Source organism: Haliotis cracherodii, unplaced genomic scaffold, assembly GCF_022045235.1.
Source record: "Haliotis cracherodii isolate W230 unplaced genomic scaffold, xgHalCrac1.p SCAF_5, whole genome shotgun sequence".
NCBI classification, from domain to species: Eukaryota; Metazoa; Mollusca; class Gastropoda; order Lepetellida; family Haliotidae; genus Haliotis; species Haliotis cracherodii.
Window position 1 is genome coordinate 25,910,817 of NW_027266308.1, and position 25,815 is coordinate 25,936,631.

Sequence of the window (25,815 nt, forward strand, 5' to 3'; positions counted from 1 at the left end):
AATTAATTCAATAGGTAGCATACTTTTAGCCAAATTATCACCTATTGTCTGAATAGTTAATACACACATACTAAAATATCAATTACAAATAACAATGTTAATTTCTTCAATGACATGATGATGACATTCACATTAACATACACAAGATGCAGATACTTTTATCAAATAATTGAATGTTAATGGCTAAATATGTTTATTAGTTACAGGCACAGAAGTTATGCTGTAAAATCCTTTGGATGATTAGTTGTAATGTAAAGATTTATGGAAAAGAGCTTCTACCAGCTTCAGGATACCTATTACATTTAGGCAAATGCAGCATAGTGTTCAAGCTTATAAATGATTAACCTCACCTGGAATCGTAAGATGATGGTCCATATTAAACCCAGTGTAAGTCTGGAGCTGCCATCAACAATATCATGGGCTCCCATATTTTCTAGATGTACACGCTGTTCGTGTAGGAAGGTTAGGGCTTTGTCTACATTTTCCAAACAATGGATTCTCATCTTGCCTTTTGTTGGTCGAGGCTGCAAGAGATAATAAAAATAAAATAATATGGGCACTTATACCACAACAGTAACATTGCAATTGACATTAAACAAGTAACAACTAGGACCCTTTGACTTTCATGCAAAATTTGTTACACTGTAAGAATTAGGAAATCTTAAATAGATGGTAATTTTTTCAACAAATAATCAGAATCATAAATCTTAATTATCTACTCGTCACATAAATCCATGTATTGAGACTTTACTAACATCTACCCTATACCACTGCTAGAAAATAAGGGGGACCTGGAGTCCTTTAGATTTTCTGCTATGGTATTTGAATCAAAGGATCCCCTTGATTCTTCTTTTTCAACATTACTGCTATGAATAGGGCTCCTTGAATTTACCACTGAATTTCTAAAACTGATCACTACACTTTCATCAATTGATAGTCCTTAATAATTTGAGAAAACAGATGGAAACTTACCAATCTTTCTCCAGACAGGACTTCCAAGAGCTTCATCAACATTTTGCCATCTCTGAGATCCACATATAAATCGCTGATGCGATTTCCTGTGCGCACCAAATGAGAATTTACCCATTTTTGGAAAGTTTTCTTCTGTACTAGTTCTCTTTCATCTGAAAAGGTAGAGAATAAATAACATTTGAATCAAATAAACACTTCATTTGGGAGCTTGTGATGCATATACCCTAATGCACAAAATAAACTCAGCTGTTATAGTGTATGGAATCACAGCTCATTTTGATCACATCATGACCAGTTTGAGGATGTTTCTAAAAATAAATTCTCTGCCTGATAAATATCTAAATGACTATATGCACTAATGTATTCCCACTAGCTGAAGTGGTTTATACTGACAGGGATCCAACATCAAAAGTCAGGTCTTTGCATTAGTATGACATATTAAACTGAAATGATTGTAGATACTACATGTACTAAATCTTGTGCTCGTCGAATTATGGCTGAAACAATGCTGATGCAAAGTTAAATCAATATAACTCACTAACTATGAAAATGAAAAGTTGAAAAAATAACTATGACAAAATCTTGTCAGCTATATTCTCTTATTCACACATGGTAGTACATGAATCAATCATTCACACATGGTACTAGATGAATTAATCATTCAAATCTTAACAGCTACCATAGGAAGGTCCATCAATGAGATCATCCTAAAGGCGACACTTGGCGGTAACCTGGATTCATCAGGCCAACTTTATCATTTATTCAGTAGTATTCAGTTTATCAATGAGGTCATCAGCCTAAGTGATATCACTAGCACTACTCAAACTCAAATACTGTGGATATTAAGATACTTCATGATTAGCTCCAACCATCTTTAATGCAAGACGCTTTCAAACAATTAAAAGATATGAATGCAATCTCTGAAGACATGAAATGTGTTATCATGCCACTGCATGCCATGCCATCCCATCAGCCACTGGGAACAGGCGTAATCTCACTTCATATTCAGCAGTAACCCTGACCTCACTTTAAATCTCGCACAGAAAATCAATAGACAATTTGTCAGTGTTCTGTCAGTGGCGCTGCGACCTAGCTACGTAGGATATGGCTCTAATGCAAAAAAAACAACACCTTCTGATGAAATCCATAAAAGAGAAACTAAGCTTTCATGCAAAGTTCTGTTTGAAAAAACTAACTTGGATTACTTTTTTCAATCTTTCTTATGATTCTTGATCACTAACACACTGCAAAATAACTTAAATGGACTAAAATAACATGAAATTATCTGCTATAATATTTAGGGAAGCTTGGTCTGCATAGCTATTCGAAGTAACCCATCTTTCATATAAAGACTCGAAAAAATTCCAACACAGTTCACAATGTCAAGACATGTGTTTGAGGTGCATTTTAGCTGAAGCTATTTTCAAGAAGCATTATTGTGCTTGTTCTCATATTTCAGCAATAGCTATCTGATGTGAACTGGACTCAACTTGTTAACTGAACACTGATACACACATCCCGTGATAGCGTCTGACCTTACCGACTTGAATAAGGTTACAGAACTGTTCATTTTATAGCTTCAATTTGCCTTCTTCAAGCTGTACTTTAGATAATATGTTCAGCAAGCACCTTTTTACAAAGGTCATTTTCCCCTTCTCTCATGTTGGGAACAATTTAATCCGCCCTAAAATAATTCATGTTCAAAATGCTTCCGTAATTACTTTACCTGCCAACTGCTTAATTTTTCCTTGAATAAATCTATCTGTATTTTCTGGAGAACTTTTGAAGTATTCCATATTGCCATTGAACATTAGTAATCCATTTAGAAAGCACAGGATGTAACAATCCCAAAGCGCCCGCCTGTCGACTAACAGCTATGAGCCGTTACACAATCTCTAGTGGGTACAAACTCCTTAATCAGATAAAACTACCCATGACACTACATGTTACTTGGTATCCATCAATCACGTTAACCTTGCTGTTTACGTCTGACACCTTCACATGTAAACTATCCACAGTATTGATTTTGCCACAAGTTTAAATAAATGCAAGGGGGTGGTGCTGTTCAAACAGTCACTGGGGATACAAACTTCCGGTCTCACCAAAATAATTGGGACACTTCCTCTCTGATGACGGAGTTAAAACAGTCGAAATGGGATGACATTTGGCAGTATTACAATCCAACCGGAGGCTCTAGTGAATCATTGTATCACACTCTATTTTCAGTTTATATACAATTCACTTTCATTTTCCATGTCAGTTTGACCTTTTAGACAAGATTCATCATAAACTGTTCCATCATTAGCCTTGGCTTAACAAAGTTAACAGGTTTAGAATCTCACCTTACAAGAAAAAGATGAAAATATTTTTAGAAATTCTTCACATTTTGAAGGTACAATATGATATTTTTTCCAAAGTCGATTGTCAAACTAATCACGCGAAACATTTCCTGTTTATACAACTCGGAAACAATGAGATTCTAGTTCTAAATAAATTTATATCAAGGGAAGTGGCCTTTTTCACAAAATGACATCACGTTTGGATGTTTGTGACAACTTCATTTCAGTGACAAAGGTCACTGTGTATTGTTTTTGTTTCACAAGGAACAATTTTAACTCTGTCAAGTAATTACTAGCTTATCTCTATGCTATGAATAATTACTCAGCTTAATCACAGATCAAAATTGTACTTTTTGATGTTTGCTTCAAGATATATTTCAAGTTAAATAACGCTTAAAAATAAAAGCTCTAAATGCTGCAATTACATTGCCTTCCGTAATATAAGGAAATAGTCATACTGGTCAACAAACATGTCAAAAAGATCATTTGTGTTGGCAAACAAGAATATGTCACCTCAAATAAACTGTTGATTTAGCTTATCCAGAATACTCCTGCCATTAACCACTGTGACAAAACAATTGATATTTGAATAAAAACATTCATCAGAATTATTACTTCAATTAATTAAGTGAAATAGATTTCAGCAACGAAAGTATCAGCATAAGAATAAGGCCCTTATAACACTGGAATAATGACAAGTAAATACTTGAGGATACAGTAAAGTACGGTTATAACGAACTCAAAGGGACTACTAATTTTAGTTTGTTATAACCGTAGTTCGTTATAAGCATATATACAGCATAACTACAGCAAATAGTTGGGACCAAAACAGTAAGTTTGTTATAACCGTAAGTTCGTTATAAGCGTGTTCGTTATAACTGTAGTTTACTGTACTTCGGAGCTAGGTTCAAACTGAGACTCTGTTACAGAATTCCATCAGGTTTGACCCTCCACATCTGCATTTTTCCTGATGGTGTTACACATTTGTTTCTAATCTTGTGTTTTCATATGAAGCAAATGTAAGTGGGAAAATCTGGGAATACAATAACCCTGACCCTCAAATTAATAGAAAAACATTGCAGATGTAGCTAATGTAGTTTGTTTTGATACCATCCACTTCACATTCCTAACAAATGAGTATTACAATAGGGCAGGTCCGCCCAGCCATGTGACCCGCAACCTGACACCCTGACAAGACAACGGGGAACAATGGAAGTGATGCATAGGGGAGGCTGGACACAGTGGAGCTTGTAGTGCCTGTTGTGGAGGGCTGTAAAACCTAGTCTCATACACAGACATGTTCATAAATGCATCTCCCATATTGACATTCTCCCAGCTCAACAGGAGAGAGTACAGTGCGGCAGGTCTGGGGATGAGTCACCCAATTGTAATCCATAGCTCAGTGTTATAGTCTGTTTCTTGGACCAGCCCACAGGTAGACAGATGAGACTGCATGCCGGGTCACAGATGATAACGCAGACACATAAAAACAGTTTGTTCTTGGAAAACACTTTTGTACAAACAGAACATGCTCAGACACAATGTCATATTTTCTGTCTTAATATATATGTGATTAATATTTCAAAGGGGTAATCTTACAGAGATATTTATGAAACATATAACATTGTCTGCAGCCCTTCCAGCGGTATAAACTAACATTTTTAGTTCACTAGTCCTTATAATGTTAATATATGTATAGCAAAACCCTTAAAAATGGCAAATTTCCACTAGTCAATATGATGCCTTAACTATTAGGCAGATTGGCAAGGACTACAGGACTAGTGCCAATTTCTAACACTGCCTTCTCATATATCATGTATATAGATAATGCAAATTCAATTTCAATAGTGTCTCCACTAAAAATTCAGCCAGTGTACCATTTCGAAATATCATCAACTGGAGAGGTTGAAGGCACATTCCAAACTGAACCAACTACTCTAATTACCAACACAAACTGCTCTCGAATACCAATTTACAGCTGACAATGCAAATCCTAGCAGCCAAACATACATTTGTGAAAATAGAATCATATTTGAAACACAAAATTTCCACAAAATATATTCATTAGCTAAGCTTTGGCCAGTTGTATAGAAAATCAATAGTGTCACACACAGTGTAGCAACAGGCTTGATGGAAATCAATTATTAAAAACCCATCCTTGCAGTGAAGCTAGCAAGCACAGCGTTATAGGAGCAGAATGTTAACCTGGATCAATGTACACCATCATGCATTCATCACTGTTGTACATGTCAGTATGACCAATGTAAATACTCAACGCAAATCAATAGCTTATAAATTGTACTAACTAGCTCCATCCCAGCATACATGCAATGTTTTCTGTGTATGAACCCTAAATATCTTCACTCATCTTTCCAACATTATCAGTATTTTTGGAAAGTTTTTGACAACAGCTATCCAGGTTGATAAAAAAAACAACAACACATGGCTAAACAATGTAAGTAATTCCTCATCTACAGCAAGGGCTAACCAAAATATATCAATCCTGTTAGTAGATACTGTTTGTACAAGAAGCCATGTAGGTTATTCTCATCACTCAGAATCAACTACAAGTTTAGAGATCCTGTGAGCCAGTTGCTCCCGGGTATCACATGCTGCTTTTCCATTGTATACAGCAAGCAGTATTTTCCTGAGTCTCAAGGATAGATAAATATAAGGTGAAAAGCCCAGATCAGCAGGATTCTGGCTCTACACACTGTCGTTATTCAGCTCTGTCAAACGCTCAGCTTGAATAGAGATTGTATCCCTATATCACATTTCTAGGATCACTTGGGTCTGACAGTAGCAGTAAACTCACCCATTTTGCTAAAACCTATTTTATTTATACCAAATCTAACATAGATCAGGTGGCATTTTGAGGATCATATATCAAATCATATTTATATTGAGACTAAGAGACCCCTAATCTTAGAATTTCAATTTAAAAAAACCACCAAGTTCATTGATAAACAAAATAATTAAAAATGTACAATAACAAATGTTTTTGAATGACAATCACAGTAACTTTTACAACAGCATCTGTGTTTCTTTTGTTATAGCTCAAAAAGAAAACCTGAATTCCTTTTTGTATTGCCAGTAATTGTATACCTCCACTCCAATCTGACATTCACAGCAAGTGTGTTCACTGTGAACCAAATTCTGCCACTATCCAGTCTACAGACGTAACGATTATCAATTTCCCGAGTCTGCCGTTGGTGGCTATTAATATTCAATAGATATTATTCAGTACAATATTGATCAGGGCACTTAATACCAGAGCTGGACAGAACACTGCTGCATAGCCGAGTTTCATCTATTTTCTGTTTCCCTGGAGGAACAGCTAGGTAAAACCTTGCTGCTTCCAACACAATCCAGGCTACAGAATTCTGTACAATCCATGCCTGGCATTGACTTTCTAGAAAGATTCTAATATTATGTTTGTTTGTTGTTTAACGCCGCACTCAGCAATATTCCAGCAATATGACGGCAGTCTGTTAATAATCAAGTTTGGACAAGATAACCCAGTGATTGACATCATGAGCACTGATCAACCCACTTGGGATACGATGGCATGCATCAACAAAGTCAGTGAGCCTGACCACCTGATCCTGTTAGTCGCCTCTTACAACAAGCAAAGTTGCCTTTTATGGGTTGCTCTTCTACTCCAGATCTTCATGGGTCTCACAAATTCTAATGTCCTTATTATGATTATAATACAGTTTACAAGCATGTCAACTAAAACTCGAGACATCCCCAAAAAGCAAATCACCAAAGATAGTTAATCATTTATGTCTTTAAGCAACTAATTTAGTTAGTAACTGAGTATGATTTTACGCCACTTTTAGAACAACGTGCGTACACTTTAACCACTTGGCTACCCCACAGCCCCACTAGCTTAGTAATGCCCACAAGGTGTTTGATGAGGGGGAGAGAGAGATGGTTTGACATCAGGGCTACATGCCAAGTACCAAAATGTCAATATGTGCATCTACCCTCAAATGCACATCGTTTATCAATTTAATCTTTCAAAACAATTATTTGTACTTTCATACAAGTGCCTACTCGATAGACATTTCCTGATTCAGACATCATTCCTTACCTGCAAGAGCCTTGATTCTGGATCTTTCAAAAAGGCGGGAGGAGTTGTTACCGGCGTCAAAATCATCATCCATCGGTTCCCAGCGAACCACATTGTTCGCCATCTGTTCAATTTCCGTCATGATTGCTGTTTACCCTGCCACCGTGATCCTGAAAGACAAGAGGGGACATTTCAGATACAAACATAAAATTTTACATTATAAAGCTCTAACCACAAATACAACAGCTCGTATCATTCAGTACAACCACCATTATTGATAATTCACAAATTGGCACATTCAAGATTCATCTCACGTACAACTTACCATCATGCATGCAGACTAAGCTGTAATATACAGGGTATATTCTGACTGAAATGCCATTAGCTGTCATCTAGCATATTTGCAGCATAAAAACATTATTGAAGCTTTAGTCTGATTGCAATATGACATGTCTCAAATTTAAGCACAAATGGGTAAAATCCCCCTCTCAGGCCAGACTGAATATTAGTCTAGTTATCGGAAGCACAATTGTCATTTTGGGAGCTGTAGCATTGATTCATTAGAACCGACAAATAGTGGCAATACTTGGTGAAGATATCAAGTCTGGCGTATCTACAGGATACAACATTATTTGGTGAAAATCCAAATATCCACTAAAAAGAAAGAAACTACAAAACAGTAACTGCCCATATTTTAGTTTTTAGCATAAAGAGTCAGCAGTGAAACTGAGATATCAGGTACATAAACTCCTCTGTTTTAGCGCATGCTATTAGATTTTCACGCTCAGAGGTATCTGCCAAATCTGATTATCTCTTTCTTGATATGTGCATCCAGACTGATCAACACTTAAGATAATAGACAGTGGGGAAGCTGCATAGCTGGTCTGAAATTCATCTTTCTTGACCTAACTCTGATACGGCCTGTTCTCAATCCCTCCTTCATCAGTGGCATAGGTGCTAACATTGATAGATTTACAGTCAGAGCTTGACCTTGTTCCGACACACTAAACATGCTGAATGAGACATTTATAATCAGCTGACCTTGTTCAAGGAAGGCATTACACAGTAATTATTTCAATAAATGATGGCAAGTCATTTTTAATAGACAAAGCTGTCTAGTCACGGAATCTGAAGCTGCTAATATTGATTGATGATAAAATGTTCCCAAATTATCATAACCATTAGAAACATTTTCCAAAGATTTAAACATTTACACATAAATGGGCTGTATCATAGAGGAAAGTATGCTGGTATGAGGAAATTTATTCTGATGCTGGATCATGAACAATGGCATAGTGGCAATCATAACATACACTAATATTACATAGCATGGGCACAATGACTATTCAAAACTGTTCATCTGAATCATGTGTCATCCTCACAGTTCAGTTGCAAGTCCCCAAGGCCTGTGTGGTTGTCATGTTTTAGTAAGCGTGTATCCTCAACATAAGTGACATGACCAGCAATGTGGGAGCTGTCGGAATGTGCTGCTCAGCATTTCAGATAAGACAAGCCAGGATGCCTCACATTCCCCATCTACTCTACACTCATCTTTCCTCTTCACATGCATGTGGAAACTCCAGCATCACATGGAGGAAATAATCTCATGCAACCAACTCTTATACTATTCTACAAAGTATGGCAATACTCAAAAAGATTCAAGAACATCTATAGACCATAACAAATTAGTTGAAAGTCATAATTATAGGAATAGAACCTAGAGCAAGCATTGTATATGAGTAAGGTTTAAGCTGCTTTAAGTTAAATCAATATTTCAGACATATGTAGGGATTGCAGCATAAGTGAACATTTGAACTATCCAAAACCCTATAAGTTTGGAAGCTGACAGACATATAACATTTCTACAAACAAGATTTTCACCAACTCTCAGGAAACTCAAGATTATGATACAAAAACAGACCCAATTTATAAGCCTTATCATCATATAACGGTACACATAATTCCGGCTTCATAAACCTTGAGGTTACAGATGTCCATACAGATAGAATCTACATAAACAAGGAAATAGAAAGGCCACAGAAGGGCAAGAATTCAAAATATGCCCATAACAACCGTATTAACATCATTGTCATGCAGGAGGCATCCTTACTGAATTTTCTTTTAAGTCCCATTACACTAATTGAAATACCTTAAACTTTCACCTACAGTTATGAATAACATATATAATTATAACACATTTTCTTCAAACGATCAATAGTGTGCCACCTCATACACATTTCCTTTGACAACTTATTACCTATACATATGTTCATACCTTGAGCATTAGTCACAACAGACTTAGGAGTCAGTAGTAATACAACAGTACATGGATAATGACATTCCTGACTTGTGCATGTTGTGAGACCTTGTACCATGTACATCTGTTACCATACTTTTCTTGTATCAATCATTATTTTCGTCAGGTTTGTAGCAAACAACACAGGTGTCGCCCCCAACCTACCATTCAATCATTAATACTACAATGCATCTTGTTTTGCATGTCATTTATGTATGATGCTAATAAAATGTAATAAAAAATAATCATTTTCACTATCAACATATGAAATATTGCCCAGGCAATGTACTTTACATGCTTATATAAGATAACTTGCAATTTAACAGTTTGAAATGTCAACCAAACCAGCCAGTCAACATGCAAAAGACAGTTCTTATCAGCATCAATATTGAATAATCAGAATGTCTAATGTTGTATGTATAGATCAATCAACATGATCCATAACCTTTCCATTATGCAAATATCAACATCCCAAACAATTGGCTTCTAATCTTTAGAATTTGGAATATATCATACATATAGTGATATTTCTACAACATATGCTCTCCTCTTCTGTGTTCCATTATTGACAAGTGATGACAAGATATTAACCTAATATTTTATAAACATAATTTACGCTACAATAGCCATGATAGCAAAATTGATTTGGAAGGAGAAAATTTTGCAATATTTCCTTAAAATTTAAATCCGAATAATAACTATAATCATGGTTATAAAATAATACAATCCATACTTGGATAATAACATGGCATACATGTACAATCTATACAAGGAAACCTTGCCTCAGCCAAGTCATCCTCAAAATTACATTGAAAGTATGCAAGCCATCTAACAACTCTGTGAAACAAACCATGACAATTCCGATGCCTCCAAGGGCAAATACACAGATTACCAGAACAGCAATTACCTTGCATTAACATGTACAAAGGTGACAACCCAGGAAACTAAGCTTCAGAAGGCTAGCTATGTTCTTGCAGCTCAATAAATCTTGTCCTATTTACATGTAACTCTACAACCAACATGACTGGCTGGCCCCAAATAAGTTGGAAGGAATGACAGATATACTGCAAAATAAATGTTTCAGTTGGGTGGTAAAACGGGGTTCGCCTGTGTTGTTACTAATTCCTTAATTTGTCTGCTTCTAAAGACTAGCTGTAATCCTTGATCAAAGACCATCTGCCTAAACAGTAGTAAGGGGTGGGCTAGCTATTTGTGACTGAGCAAACTGAAGCATAATGGAATAATGTGCATGACTGGTTCAACTGCATAGTTTGTTGTTTAACGCTGCACTCAGAAATATTCCAGCTAAATCATTAAAATGACAGTGGCCTTTAAATAATCAAGTCGCAACAAGAAGACTCAGTATTGGACATTAATTGCATCAATCTACGGAATTGGTGAATAGTTCATCCACCCAAAGCTACTTCATGTTTTAATATAAATACACGTATGCCATGTAGTTGGATAAATTCCATCATACATGCCGAAATCTCCAATGCATACATTATAATATCAGTTCAAGACATCCTTTCTCCCTCGATGAGAGGATATATATATATATAAAGTATTTCATAACTGGTTAAAGAAATCAATCCGTATTCTGAACTGGGAACACACCAAAAAAAGAAAGAAACATCACTGAAAACAAGCAGTCTATAACATCAAGATTAATGAAAATGATACACAAACAAATAGACTAACCTAATAATTGAATGATTTGGGCCAATACAATTGCCCTAATTAATCAAGTCAATTACCATTCACACAGATTAATCAAGATACTTGCTAACATTGGCGTCTCATTGCAATTAACCAAACAATTGTGATGTATCAGGTGCCATAAAGCCAAAATTGTTACACAATTGTATGGAAAAGAAATAAGAATTACATTGATCCTCCAGCAGTGAGAGATACTACCTGTTTTAATCCACTAGTCCTTATCATAACATATAGCAAAACACTTAATAATGGCAAATTTCTACTGGCCCTTCTGATACATTGACTATTTGACAAATTGGCAAGGACTAAAGGACTTGTGCAATTTTCTACCACTGTAAAGCATGTCAGGGGACATACATTTGATAAATTGGTAACCCTGGAAAACAATTTCTAAAAATGCTGTTTATTACAAAGGACATTTGTTTCGGTCTCATTTACGAGCACAGAATAAGAAAGCTTTCTGTTTCCAAAAAAAATAAACCTAAACAAGACATCTCATTCTGAACAATGTTTCCATTCCCTAATTTTTTAACCAATATAACTGTCTGCGACTTTAGCCACTAGTGCAAAGCCAGAGTCAACAAAGTTTCTGTTCAGTCTAGTAAGCTCAGTTATTAATAGTCCATATGACAACTTGAAAATCTATTGAAAATGATGACAAGAGCCAAGTTCAGACTTGCAGATTCAAAAGTTTTTTTACAAGGACTGATGTAACTACGCACAACACTGAAAATTTCAGCTCAATGTAAAAGCAAACTTCTACAACAGCAACAGATGAATATCAGGATCAAAACTTCATTATATAAATCATGTTCATCCTAAGCGCGACTTCAAGAATTAGTAGTAATCTTTCAGTGGTAGACTGCATGACTTGTAGGACATTCCCTGTTCTTTTGCCAGATGCCACAGTAAGAGAAGCTATTTCTGTAGCTACGACTCACCAAATTGACCAGCCCAACATCGCCTACACCAAGGATCAATAAATGGATTTGTCATAAAATAGCCTTGCAACTCACTCTTTACTGGGGCATCGAAGCCACCTTGCTGCAGTGACTGACCAGTGACTCAATCCATTCCTCAATATCCCAGCCACCTTGGGGCTCCCATTGCCACTGTTTGCCTTGTGCTCAGGACAAGAGCCAAGAGAACTTTGAGCAAATTCTTCTAATATTTTCGGCAGATGTTGCTATGACAACAGAAACAAAGCCGGTCTGATAGACTATCTGTGTACATCTTCCCAGCCCAGATTGTTGGTAGTAAGTAGAGCCATATGCCAGACTTCTGCCAGTGGGACTACATTTCACACAGGAGTGGAAATTATCATACAGCCATGTTATCTTACCACATGCTGATTCAGTACAGACAGCATTGTCCAGCTGGACTGAGAACATTATGCAAAATGAGGCAAGTTATTTCATTCATTCAAAGAATGGAATACTTCCTCATCATGCAATCAACATTAGTAAGTCAGATCACATGTAACTTTAACCACATGGGAATTAGGGCCTACATTTCATATCGAATTTGCATGCCAGTGCACTAGTCCATTATAGAGTAATGATACAGTAACGAGTGAAATTTTGTGTCATAAAACCAGGAATTACCAGTATAAAACAGTGATTTACAAAGGTTGTATCAGATGACAATCAGAGACAAGATTCATGTTACTGATTACCCTACATACCACAGATTTTGGACCTAATGAATGCTACTTGTAACAGATATTTGACCCAATAGTACTTTGGATGACTTTACCACTAATAACAAAATCTGAACTGGGTGTACAACATATGAGACAGTATTTTTTATCCATATCATCCTAGTCAATGAACACTGCCAAGTACATAATATCAAGTCCCCAACAAATTTCATGGAAAGATGATTGGGGCCCTGCATACTAATGACTTTATGATAAGCACTATATTGTTTTGTGAATAGTGCAAAAAGTAAGTTATGTTGAGTGGGGTGTGCATGATGCACACATACAAAGGTGGTTTTTTTCTCACAACACAAAGATATGAGGATGGTACCGTAATCTTTCCTTCAACTGAACATTTATGGTATTTGCGGATTCTGAGACCACCTCTATGCCACTGATACTTGTGTTTGTAAATCAGCGGTACAAACTGGCATTTTTCAGTCTACTAGTCCTTATAACGATAACATATAGCTAAACCCTAAGAAATGACAAATTTCTACTAGTCCTTCAGATACCTAACCTATGGGCAGTTTAGCAAGGACCACATGACTAGTGCCAATTTCACACTGTTAAAATGCCTTGTGATTAATATCAAAAGCTATGTGGTCATGCCATTACAATTTAATGATTCCAATACTGCTAATGATTTTCCCATATAATCAAGGCAACAGAGTTGACTCATCTATACATAGATTAGAGAGAATACCTTAAAAGCCAGAACAAAACAGAAGTATCTGAACCTCTGGCAGGGATTTACCTTGGTCTATATATCTGCGAGTCCTGGAATTCCTTGTGTTACTAAATTTGGGAGGTCCTTGATCATGTTGGCATTAAAATGAGGGTCCCAGGGTGACCACTGAACCAGACACTAATAAAATACAAATATATACTCCAATTTAGTGTTAGAGAAGAAAGGGAAGGTATAAAAAGAAAAAAATACCTTTGTTTTAATTGACTAGAAACCAGTTATAACACATCTGCAGTATTTGCCAGGAAAGGCACTTGTACTTCATCCTCAATTACTAAAGCTGCAGTTAGCAGCATCCTGTGCAAGTAGGAGCAGACACTCAGGCTTACGCCTATCTTCCTTCCTCACAATCATATCATGTCAAGAACAATACAATTACTACCACACAATGCCATTCATGTAACGACTGTCTGAATTCTGGCACTGTTACCTACAATAGCCTATGAGTAGTTAAACACATTTAATAATACAGCCACTGGATGAGTTTGAAGGGTTTCCAAACATCTAAGAAGTCAGTGTTCATGACAATGTGCCAACTATTTCTGCACAGTAGTTCAAAATAGTTGGAGGTATCTGTACCATATATATATATTCTCTAACTTAGAGTCTAAGGAGCTGACAATCCAGTACTCTTGACTACCTGACCCCAAACTTATGCTGACTTTGCAAGTGGTAAGCTGGCAGATAAACATCAGGTTTATTTGGGTAAATATTTGTTTATGAGTGCTACTGCAGTATTTCAGGCACATCATGACAGTCAGTGGGATAAAAGTCCAAAGTATGCACACACTGCTGGTTGTAAGCGTTTACCACACTGGTGAAACCCATTCATTCAATACTATGTGGTGCCTTGAACAACTAGACACTAGGCCAATATAGGTGGATAGAAAATTGAAACAAATAAACAGTATTCTGTCAGTTATGGAAACCTTTAGGAAGATGCCTGCAATTCTCAGATGTCCTCTCAAAATAATTACTTTCGAGGTAACCATATCCTGCCCTAAAAGTAACCTGTTTCTGATTGGTCTTGCTGGTAAACAGACTCATTCTTAACTCTGATTCAACTACTTTCCCCAAATTTATTTACACCCAAACAGCAACAGTTCAACAGAAAGTTTTAGGGTTTAGAGTCAACCCTTACTAAATAATTAAAAATTCAGTTTGAACTTAAAGAATGTGTCAAAACCAGAAAACAAAGCTGTGTAAATCTGATCCATGTCTGAATAGGTAAGATGCTGAGGTAACAGTCAGCAATATTCACTTAACACTACTTAAAGTTAACAAGAAGTTTCCTTGATGACATTAGGCTCTGTAGGACACACAGATCAATAGGTAGCAGCAGTTGGTTGTATTGATTAGTTTCCATATAAGGCAAGGCAAGTGAATGCACTGGTGAGCAGGCAGTTCAGTATGTCTACAACAGCTTGCAGCTGTCAACTGTAGACATTCTAGTAACAAAGGTCGAGTTTGCAAGGCAATCTTAGTCATAAGATCATAGCAAGTCCCATACTCTTACAGACTTCTGATTGTAGTAGTAACCATAGAAACACTTTGTGGAAACTAATGAAGAAACATGTTACTATAACTTACATATGACACTAAGATTTTGTCATTAATGTGTATAGTATTCTGATATAACTATTTTAAAACTATTTGACTAAATCTCCTCAAAATAAATTTGCAAAATAAGCTTATCAGTTATTTTGGAATATGCAGCACAACTTGATGTAAGGACAATTTGGAAATTACCTTATCATTTGCACAATCAAACAAGAAGGCCAGTGTGTGCATTGTGAAGGCGTGCTGAAAAGGGAGTTTTGAAATGGTTCCCATTTCTTACAATCTGAATGCCAGAATTGTGTAAAATGCAAACCATGGTTATTCCAAAAGTGTACCTATAACTATTACTGAAACCCTCTTCTACATGCACAATGAATTCAAAACACAAAAGTATTAAAAAATGCATTTCCTCTGGCACATTTTGACATGTTTGATGAGGTCATACTATTCAAAGCAAGTGCTTGGAATATGTGGAAGTCGCTTGCAGACCCTTCTATCCCGAGTGACAACTCAAGGCTTCTGCTTCTTTCATTGCACTGGAGCAAACCCAATAGTGCATGGCTTACTACACAATACACCTCACCATTCAAGTTATGAATCACCCAGTTCAACACAGTTTGAATATCCCTTTATCAGCAGTCTGACAAACAAGGTAGAACTTTACAATCAATTTATGCACACAACATACCGTAAGCAGAATATATACAAAAATTAAATCAAGAAATTTAATTGAGATCTGCTGTTCCCCAAAGAATTATATAATATACACACTGTGATCATTTTGGAATTTGACTTGTGTTCAATGGAAACTAACGTTATCGTTCAAATTAGTGTATCTGATTTTGAAATAAGCAATTAAGTTTGAGTCTTAAGATAAATGACACACAGATATACATATATATATATTTCAAATTTCATATATATATTTCAAATTTGCCTCTTGTTAGGGAAGATGCCTCTGAAAGTCTGAAAGCTTAGCTAATAACACTGAAACCTACTAAAACAAGAATCATCAAAAGATGACAAATCCCCCCCATAGACACACACAATAGCAAAATGCAACACTTTACAAATTACAATAGGCCCTGGATAATACATGTACCAGGTATGGATGAAAAATTGCTTGCGGTATTCAAGTTATGCTCCAGAAACAAAGTAAAGACGGATGGCCAGATCAGATGATTACTATATCCCCCTTGTATCAATTACAGGGGGGTTACAATCAATAAGGCTAGTAGATTCAAACATTATCAGACAATTTTCACAGATTCATAAGTAACAACCGTTCATTTCATCTTCAAAAAACTTCTGGTAACCATGCAAGATTATGATTAATGATAAAGAATAGTGTAAATGTTGGTACACAGCTTCCAGCAAAACTCATTACAAAGTAAATAACCCAATTTTCAGGTCACAAGGGTAATTTCCTGCTGAGCCCATGTTCATGGGAGGCATTTCATCTACATAACTTAATATAAGGTCAAACCCTTCTGTACCATTCCTCATATTTCATCTCTGGCAATGTCAGTCCATTATAAAAACACTGCTACTGTTTTCATGAAGTTTGACAAATTGGAGACTATTTAGCAAAATGTTTCTCTTGAGTGTCTACAAATGCAAGAAAAGAGACATATACTTTAATATCAGCATGAAACACTGACCAAAATGTCATTACTGATAGAATATTTGTATGGAAGTATTTGAAATTAGTCACAATTTCAAGATTGATCATTGGTTTAAAAACATTCAATAATCACTGAATGATCAATCCTGATTGAGTTTAGAAACATTATACATTTCCTACTTTATTAATAATTACAAATAATTTTATTGTACCCAACAGCATATTGAAATTAACATGTATAAATGGAAAATAATAGATCAAATCAGACACTTCAAGCATGGCTGAAGTTCTTGCTGCTATTTAGACATAATCCTAACAGTAGCACATCAGTCAAAAGGTCTATTCAGGGCACATGCTTGTTGTGGTAAGTATGAAAGAAGCCAACTATTGATGCTGATATGTAAAGAAGAATTACAAAAGATGCAGTAAAGAAAACCAGGATGCTAAACACATATTGCTGTGGTTTCGCAGTATGTGCCAAAAACTTTTGCACGGTCAATATTCCTAGGACTATAGTGTCTACAGGATAAACTGTAAAACAAATCTTGAGATTTAGAAATTGAATACGATATTATGAATCGTAATAAAAAGGAAGGAGGCAAACTTTTAGATTACAAAAACTTAATATCAACATGATATATACCGGGTATGAACATGGATGAAAAATATTCTTCTCGTTGGCAAATTTACATTCCAAAGGACATCGTAAAACACTCTGTAAGTGCACTCTGGCACACTTGAAAAAATAATCCCTGTTTTAAGTCTTCTTCCCCGAACTTGTTGTAACAAGACATGACTATCATTTGTTTTAGCATGCATAGTATATATAAATATATATATATATGGAGTGTAATTTACAAGCTTACAAGACCAAAATAAACTGAACCTGACCTGGGATTAGGGACGAGTGGCTAATGTCACAGACTGACACATAAGTCTTTAATGTATGTTCACCATATAATGTTGCAATCCATGTTGCATCCAGATTGTCCAATGGCTTATCATTTTCAGTATGTTTGAATGCAATAACAGAACATTATTAGTTTGGCTTACAAGACAATTTCACTGAGTATGACTTAACAAGCTCAGCAAGTAGTTGTAAGTAAATAGGGTGTAGAGTTATATCACACAAATACATTTGAACTGAGTTGTTGAGTAAAACCAACAGATAACAAACGGATATTCATGTACAGTACTGGGTATATATACTGTTCAATCTTAAAACCATTTACATATGCTTGTGGTATGACAAGACTGGAAGCATTGGAGATATTCTTGTAATTTTAGAGAAAAAAAACATTGTAAAGTAAGCTGGATAATAGGAAACAACTATAGATAGACCAAATTGTACTGATTAATGACATACTCAGCATGTTCAATCTACATGTGATCTACAAGGTATTTTTACAAAAAAAATCTTTGTGATATACAAGGTATTTTTTAAAGAATATCTTTATCACTGATTAACAACGCAGCCCATTGTTTTATTGTGGCAGTATTGTTTTAGCAATAGATGCTCAGAAAACCATTTAGTTTACATTTCACCTATATTCTTCAATGAGCTGGATCAGCAGGACTATCCACGTCCTCTAACTGTCACAGCATATGGAAAGGGTCGAATATGACATGACTCAGACAATCAATCTGATGCATTAGTCCAAAAACATTCTGGTCCTGTGAATCATTCCTAAACACATCTGGTCAGGGGGGGAACTGCCATGCCCATCGCTTAATGTTTGTAATCCCGGGTCAATGGAAATGTTGAGCAGACAAGAGCAGTGCTTCATCCATTAGGAATAAATTATGGTTGGATGTGTTCTTTGTGGACCATTCTTGTGGTAATCCACTGCCAAGAATAACTGTCATCAGCTGAGAGAAAACAGCAGTTGTCATCATGAATTAGAAAGTTGTTTTGAAGGTCATCAGAAATGTATATAAAACTGCTGGGCCGTGAATCCTCGTCGGTAAGCTGAGGTAATAAGGGTCCATGGGTATGCGGAAATGAACCTGTTACTCACATACTTCTTCAGAAAGTAGGTGTGCATTTTGAAAAAGTATAATTCATGTTACGCAACGCAAGGTAATCCAACTTCGATCTCACCTGTACATAACGGAAAACACCAATAACACACGGAAAGGCAGTGTCCCATCAATGAAACACCGCCATGTTGAATACATACAGCAGACGGCATCAGGTTGTATTCCGAAATTCTCCAAGATGCATAGGTAGTGATTTGCTTTTCAAATGCTTACCTGATAAATTGGATCGTACGGTTTAAATCAAGGTAATCCCGATTCTTGCAGACAACTCTTCTACACTCTCTATGCACCCAGGGTATTTTTGAACACCGGCATACGCTGACACTGAAGATTGCGGGAACCCGACGCCAGCCGCTTCACTCACCCGTCTATGTTAATGCGCTGAATGCTAGCACTACTTTCCAAACAACTAGTTTAGAGTCAACAGGTGCCTGTTTGTACTGGCGTCAATGGAGTTAGAATTATGAGATTTGTAAATGGTAAGATTTGATTTTATATATAATTAAATAATGTAAGTCAATTTTATTTCTTACTTTATGATATAATGCTACCTTATTTTTCACATGATTTCATTTCAACTCTAATGTCAGTGCTAACAAATGACCAAATATAAAAAGAACTTTCAAATAAAGGAAGTAATCAAGTAGTTTAGTACACAAAATATTAAAACACAATGCTTATATGTATTTGGGTTAATTTCATGGAAACGCAACAATTATTATCTTGAAGTGGAGATCTCTTCAGATTGGCAAATTCAAGCAAGATGGGTTGTGGACAGGATGCATTAAAATATTTAACTCTAATATATACAACACTTAGTTATGACCCATTAAAACATATTGCAGGCATCTATATGCTAATCGCAAAGTTCTGTTTGAAAACATTTGGTCAAGGTGTTCATGATGGAAGTATATTTCCTGATTGACAGTAATTAACATTCCACTGAAGAATGAATAATAGTTATTACTGTTTGCAGAAAACTCCTTACCTTGCAACAAGCAATATATATTATAGTTTATACATGTATCAGCTGATGTTTGTACCTAATGAAATAAATAAATGAGAGCTATTTATTTATATCCAAAATGATATCCAGTCTACATTCATTATTCATGAGAAAACCTATTCACATAGGTAACATCAAAATACTTGTGTTCCATTTATCACAAATAATATAAACTTGTGTAAGAAATAAAATCAGATTGTGAAATATGTGTTCTTTGTAAAAATAACCTCCGCTATTACTCAAGTGAAGTCCTTTCATAGGTAAACTACTGTTGTGAACTACATATGATTCTGAATCTGTGTGTCCTGATTCTAATTATTTAACATAATGGTGTAAATGTCTTTATATAAATCTAAAAGAAAATGTGGCATTTGATAATTTTCCAATTTCTTCTAAGAGAAGGGTTACTTAGACAAATATATACTTTATTTAAACACTACACTTACTTCATTTTACAAAACCATACACGCATATTTTACGTAAAACTAAATATACACTCGATCCACATGTTTCGGCTTCAGATACGACATAACCCAACAGCCGTCTCCTCGTTAAATCGGCCATTGTGACTAGCAGTTTGGGAAGTAGTCTCAAAATCGAGGTCGCTCTCAGCCGGCTTCAAAATATTATGAGCCTCAACTGTGATGTTATGACGGGAAATTAGGTATACACACAACTTTACAATTACAGTACATACGTAATGTCATTGAAGTTGCCCCAATATGTAGTCAAATAATTACGCAAAGCCCTAGATTTGCATTAGTTGAGCGCTACCGTATAACGTGATGTCATATTATTATGGGATGTTCACACCTTTTATGAATAATGTATCGGAACGTGTTCCACTCGCTCATACGAAATCAACATGTGGTTGGAAGTTATTTTACAAAGCTGGCACAATGCGAAATCTACATGAAATTGTAAGGATGCATGCTTCAGATATTGGAAATATTTGATTCCGATGGGCTATATATTTTTTTCCAAGAGAAGTCAATGAAGCGTGTCGAACCGGCATGCCCACCTAGGCCTAGTTCAGGTAGGTCAAAGTAACCAAGGCTGTAAGAGTGGATAACGGAAATCACCCACACTCGTCAATCTTTTCGGTGTGTCAACATTTACGACAGTCTCGTCCTATTACAAACATGACTTTGTGTTCCACAAGGAAGCGGTTTACTCAAAACCGTAATATATGATATAGATCTACTTAATACACTGTTGAGTTCGTGTCGATTCGCGAGATTCACACGTTAACAAACGAGATAAAGCGATAGCATTCAGTTTTCAACTAACACAAATATTTAACTATTGGATAATTAAAATGTCATATTGAACAATAACGTTTCAACCTATTCAACAAATAGAATAACACGTTGTGTGACCCAAACATTAGTCTCTGAAATAAACTATTTTACAGAAAAAAAACACTTGTTAAATTATAGTTATAAAATATAATTAACAGGAGACAGAGACTTTCTTCATTTTCAATCTAAACAAATATTATAGACTTTCATGGGCTGCATTGGATATATTTGTTTCATTGTCTGTAGATCTATGACAGATTACCCAAACATATATTTTGATATTCAAGTACTAGATATATGTGTATTTCACCACCGAACCTCCATATTTCCACGTGTAGTAATGATCCATATACCCCGGTATATTATGAAAAAAAAAAAAAATACATATAGAATATTTTAAGATTTCTTTTACGGTTTTACCGTCTTTTTTTTTTTTTTTTTTACAGTTTTTCCCTATTGGGCTACCTAAGTGTCTTTAAGGAAAACAATAAAGTTTATGTGTGACTAACACCTCGTTGTTAACAACAATTATGTATACTGGCCGCGAGGGGAGAGTCTCATTGTAACGTATGATATCCATCATCTGTTATGTGCGCTCGGTCATTCCCACATACTATGTGTAGATTACAGAACTGTCAGCAAGATGATTAATGTAGCAGTGAGATATGCCGAGAGGAATGGGTCATGTCGACATTGACCTTTCACCTCTGCGTGGGAAGACATAGTGACCAGTCAAGGCCAACGCTCAGATAACACTTTCATTGATATAATGTATACATATGAGCACGTACATTCGCAGAGTGTATGGTTGTCAGTATTGTATGTGACTTCAGAAAGTATATTCTTCTAAAACAAAACTTTTGGAACTTTATAGATACTAAGTCTTTCAACTTTTCAAGGAATACTGTGCAAGTTACCGAGCCATTTGCGCTAAGAAAGCTTGCTGTAAAGTATAAAATAGGTGCGGTAAGCTCTGGTATAAATATTCAACTTCAATTACATAAGCAAGAATGTCGAGCCATGACCACGTCACAAAAATTCAATAAATGTGAATTGAAGTTGATGCAACAGATCAGCATTGTACCCCGAGGGGATACCGGACCGCATCACGAGGAAGTGGCCAGCACACCAATGGCCTGAGGTGCCCATGTTGAATAAACTGACCAGTTCACACAGGCTAAACTTGCTCCATATTGCCTGTGTTTGCAACAGGATTACATGCTCACGGGAACAAAGAAGATTAATCGGATTCGACACTCACCTCTGACCTGCAATTGCGGGGGATTGTACTTTGATCCCCGGAGTAAATGATCGACCTGGTTTGCCCTGTGTTGTGTTACAGAAACACTGACACGCATCGACATATGGGATCATATCATCAAAGCGCATAATGCATGGCTCGGAAACGCTACAATTATATTGTAGATACACTGTGCATTTATACAACTCAGTGTTTGGTCCCCATTGGGATTCCGGGTTAAAATTGGTCCCCAGACACCTTTGCTGGTCGTAAATAGGCAGCTAAGTAGATCGTGGACAGACTCGGTGACTTGGTTGATTGCGTGTCATCGTACCCCGACGGCGCGGAACATTGCTCGTTATCCCAATCACTGGATTGTCTGGTCCAGAGCGCCGTAGTACAAAACAACGCTACGACAGTAGTAAGTCTATTTTAATGTAATGGAGTTACGATCAACTTAACGCAAAGATCGCTTTGTACAACGGTACCCTGAATCGATTATTTACTGTCGTATAGCTTGAATATTTCAGTGTGCGTCGTTAAATATCAAATAAACCGATTCAAGATCATGAAAGTTATTGACATGTTCGTTTCCGGAGCATGACTCATAAACAGTTCAATATTTTTTCATCAAACTTTGCAGGTCCGTCGGGTACATGCTGAACTGGTTCCTTTTGCTATTTAGAAATTTTAGAATTTTTTCTTTTTTATGTTTCCATGGCAACAAAATGGACTTAGGTTCCAAACTCTTCTTTTTTTTAAAATTTCCATGACAAGTTCCACCTCGGTTAAAAAAGGTTAGGGTTTGTTTAGATTTGATTATGCCATAAATTCTGCAACAGGGGCGGGCGATAAACCACGTTAGTGACAAACTCTTGTGTTTCATTACAACGTGAACCCATGTTGACATGTTACATGCACTTCCTATGTAGTCGATCCATGATACACTTACGGTTCATCAACTGAAAGCGACGAAACCTTTTCCATCACCATAAGAAATCTCTGCTAAAAGCAGAGTTTATTGGACGATTTCGACCAGATCAAATACACACAGCGAGATATGGTACGTTTCTGAGACTGTAATGATGTGGAATGTTATTGGAAAAATAATATTCTCTCCAAGGTGGAGTCCTATAAATACATACACCTCAATGTTAGCATAATAGTCAATATAGGTAATGGGTGCAGTCCTGCATCTTACTCATATTTGATCAACTACTGTTTATTGATACTACTCAAAAAGAAGTTAAAAACACCCGATTCTTTCATATTACTGTAGTTAATATGAAAGAATCGGGTGTTCTTTTCCTTGTTTTGAGTAGTATATATATATACCGACGGAAAAAGACGTAGATTATTGTGTTTGGTAAAAGGGTTTGTATCATGAGTGAGTATGGTTTTACGCCACTTTGAGCAATATTCCAGCAATATCACGGCGGGGGACACCAGAAATGGGCTTCACACATTGTACCCTTGTCGGGAATCGAACCCGGAGCTTCGCCGTGACAAGCGAACGCTTTAACCACTCGGCTATATCCGACAGCCCCTTTGTATCATGAAAATATGATAACATTATTGTGACATTTCTATATGCAATCGGATAAAACGCATTGAAGTAAATACACCGGGTTTTTCATATCAATATAAGTCAATGTCATATCAGAATCTACCCGGGAACATCCGGGTTAGAATAAGTCTTCAGCAACCCATGCTTGTCGTAAAAGGCGACTAACGGGATCGGGTGGTCAGGCTCGCTGACTTGGTTGATGGATATCATCGTGTCCCAATTGTGTGGATCGATGCTTATGATGTCAAATCAATGGATTGTCTGGTCCAGGCTCGATTATTTGACCGCCGCCATGTAGCTGGAATATTGCTGAGTGCGTCGTAAAACAACAAACATATCAGGATCGGATGTAATTACCACAGTATCATACAATCTCTGGTTTTCTGAAATTTCATGACATTTTTTTCTCTCATACCCGTTCCTTATTTCTTTCCGTCAGTATAGGAACAATTCCAGTTTCACATCATCTATTTCCCGTGCATTATGTGTTAAGTGATGGATAATGCAGGGCAGTCTTCTAGCTCCATATCTATTACCGTGTAAATGCATGGCGCCGAGAGACGTGATAAAACTCGTCAATGTACATTTATTTATATCAAAACACATACAAAAAATAATACCAGTTGAGAGTAGATGCATTACGATGTTATGGTCGGTCTGATGAACAACAGGCGTTTGTGAGAAAAACAAACCTTCAAAGCATTACACCAGCCTATTTTTTTAGAAAGAAATATTCAAAGCCGGCGTGACTTAATCCAATTAGCACTTGTGTTGGTTGTAGTCATCCCATGAGCAGCGGCGTAGCCTACAGCTGGAATGTGACATCGGTGGCCGAACCACGCCCATCGCCGCTAAAACAAAAACACCCACTGCCCTAAAATGAAGCTGGTTGTTCGCGATAAATATGCTCAGCATCACAGATCAAATATAAGCAGTGGCTGTAGCAGGGACAACGCCAGCATGGGGCTGGTGTTTACACAATGTATACAACATCGACACCGGTCTACCTGTAATTAACATAAGGACAGGTGTTCCTTCTCAGCGGATGGGTCCGTTAAAGGGACGTACTGTTGCAGATCTAGAAGACAGGTGTTCATATGAAATATTAACATGATATCACGTTGAGCTGTCACCTTAAACAGTTCGACGTCCTCTATAAACAAACAGTAAGGTAAAAGAATAGTATAGGATATTTTTTTCAGTCAGGTATGTATTAAAGCTTGCAGATAGTACTACACACACCCCGGGTACGTCGATCTTCAGGCTGCCTGTAACATATCTTTCTACCCGAAGGTGAGACCGAACGTTCAGACACCACTGTTGTGAGATCACAATGGATCCTTATCTATATGGTTGGTTGGTTGGTTGGTTTGTTGTTTAACGCCGCACTCAGCAATAGTCCAGCTATATGACGGCGGTCTGTAAATAATCGAGTCTGGACCAGACAATCCAGTGATTGACATCATGAGCATCGATTCACGAAATTGGGATACAATGACATGCATCAACCAAGTCAGCGAGCCTGACCATCCGATCCCGTTAGTCGCCTCTTACGACAAGCATAGTCGCCTTTTAAGGCAAGCATGGGTTGCTGTAGACCTATTCTACCCCGGATCTTCACGGGTCTTA

General features: G+C 36.6%; 1 protein-coding gene across 18 annotated transcripts in view; it reads right to left on the reverse strand.

Annotated features, from left to right (window-relative positions):
- The window catches only part of LOC139444421 (spectrin beta chain-like), a 91,356-nt gene that overhangs the window by 37,378 nt on the left and 28,163 nt on the right, over nt 1–25,815 (reverse strand). For 16 of the 18 annotated variants that reach the window (XM_071225404.1, XM_071225398.1, XM_071225397.1 and 13 more), the window contains exons 2-4: nt 7,408–7,556; nt 973–1,124; nt 351–524 (exon numbers count right to left, since the gene is read on the reverse strand). In XM_071225404.1, the coding sequence (XP_071081505.1) occupies nt 351–524; nt 973–1,124; nt 7,408–7,528 (447 nt within the window). In that variant the 5' untranslated portion in view covers nt 7,529–7,556. Of the gene's footprint in view, nt 1–350; nt 525–972; nt 1,125–7,407; nt 7,557–12,417; nt 12,499–19,285; nt 19,440–25,815 lie in introns of those variants that run through there. The other 2 variants (XM_071225394.1, XM_071225395.1) reach the window with 2 other exon arrangements.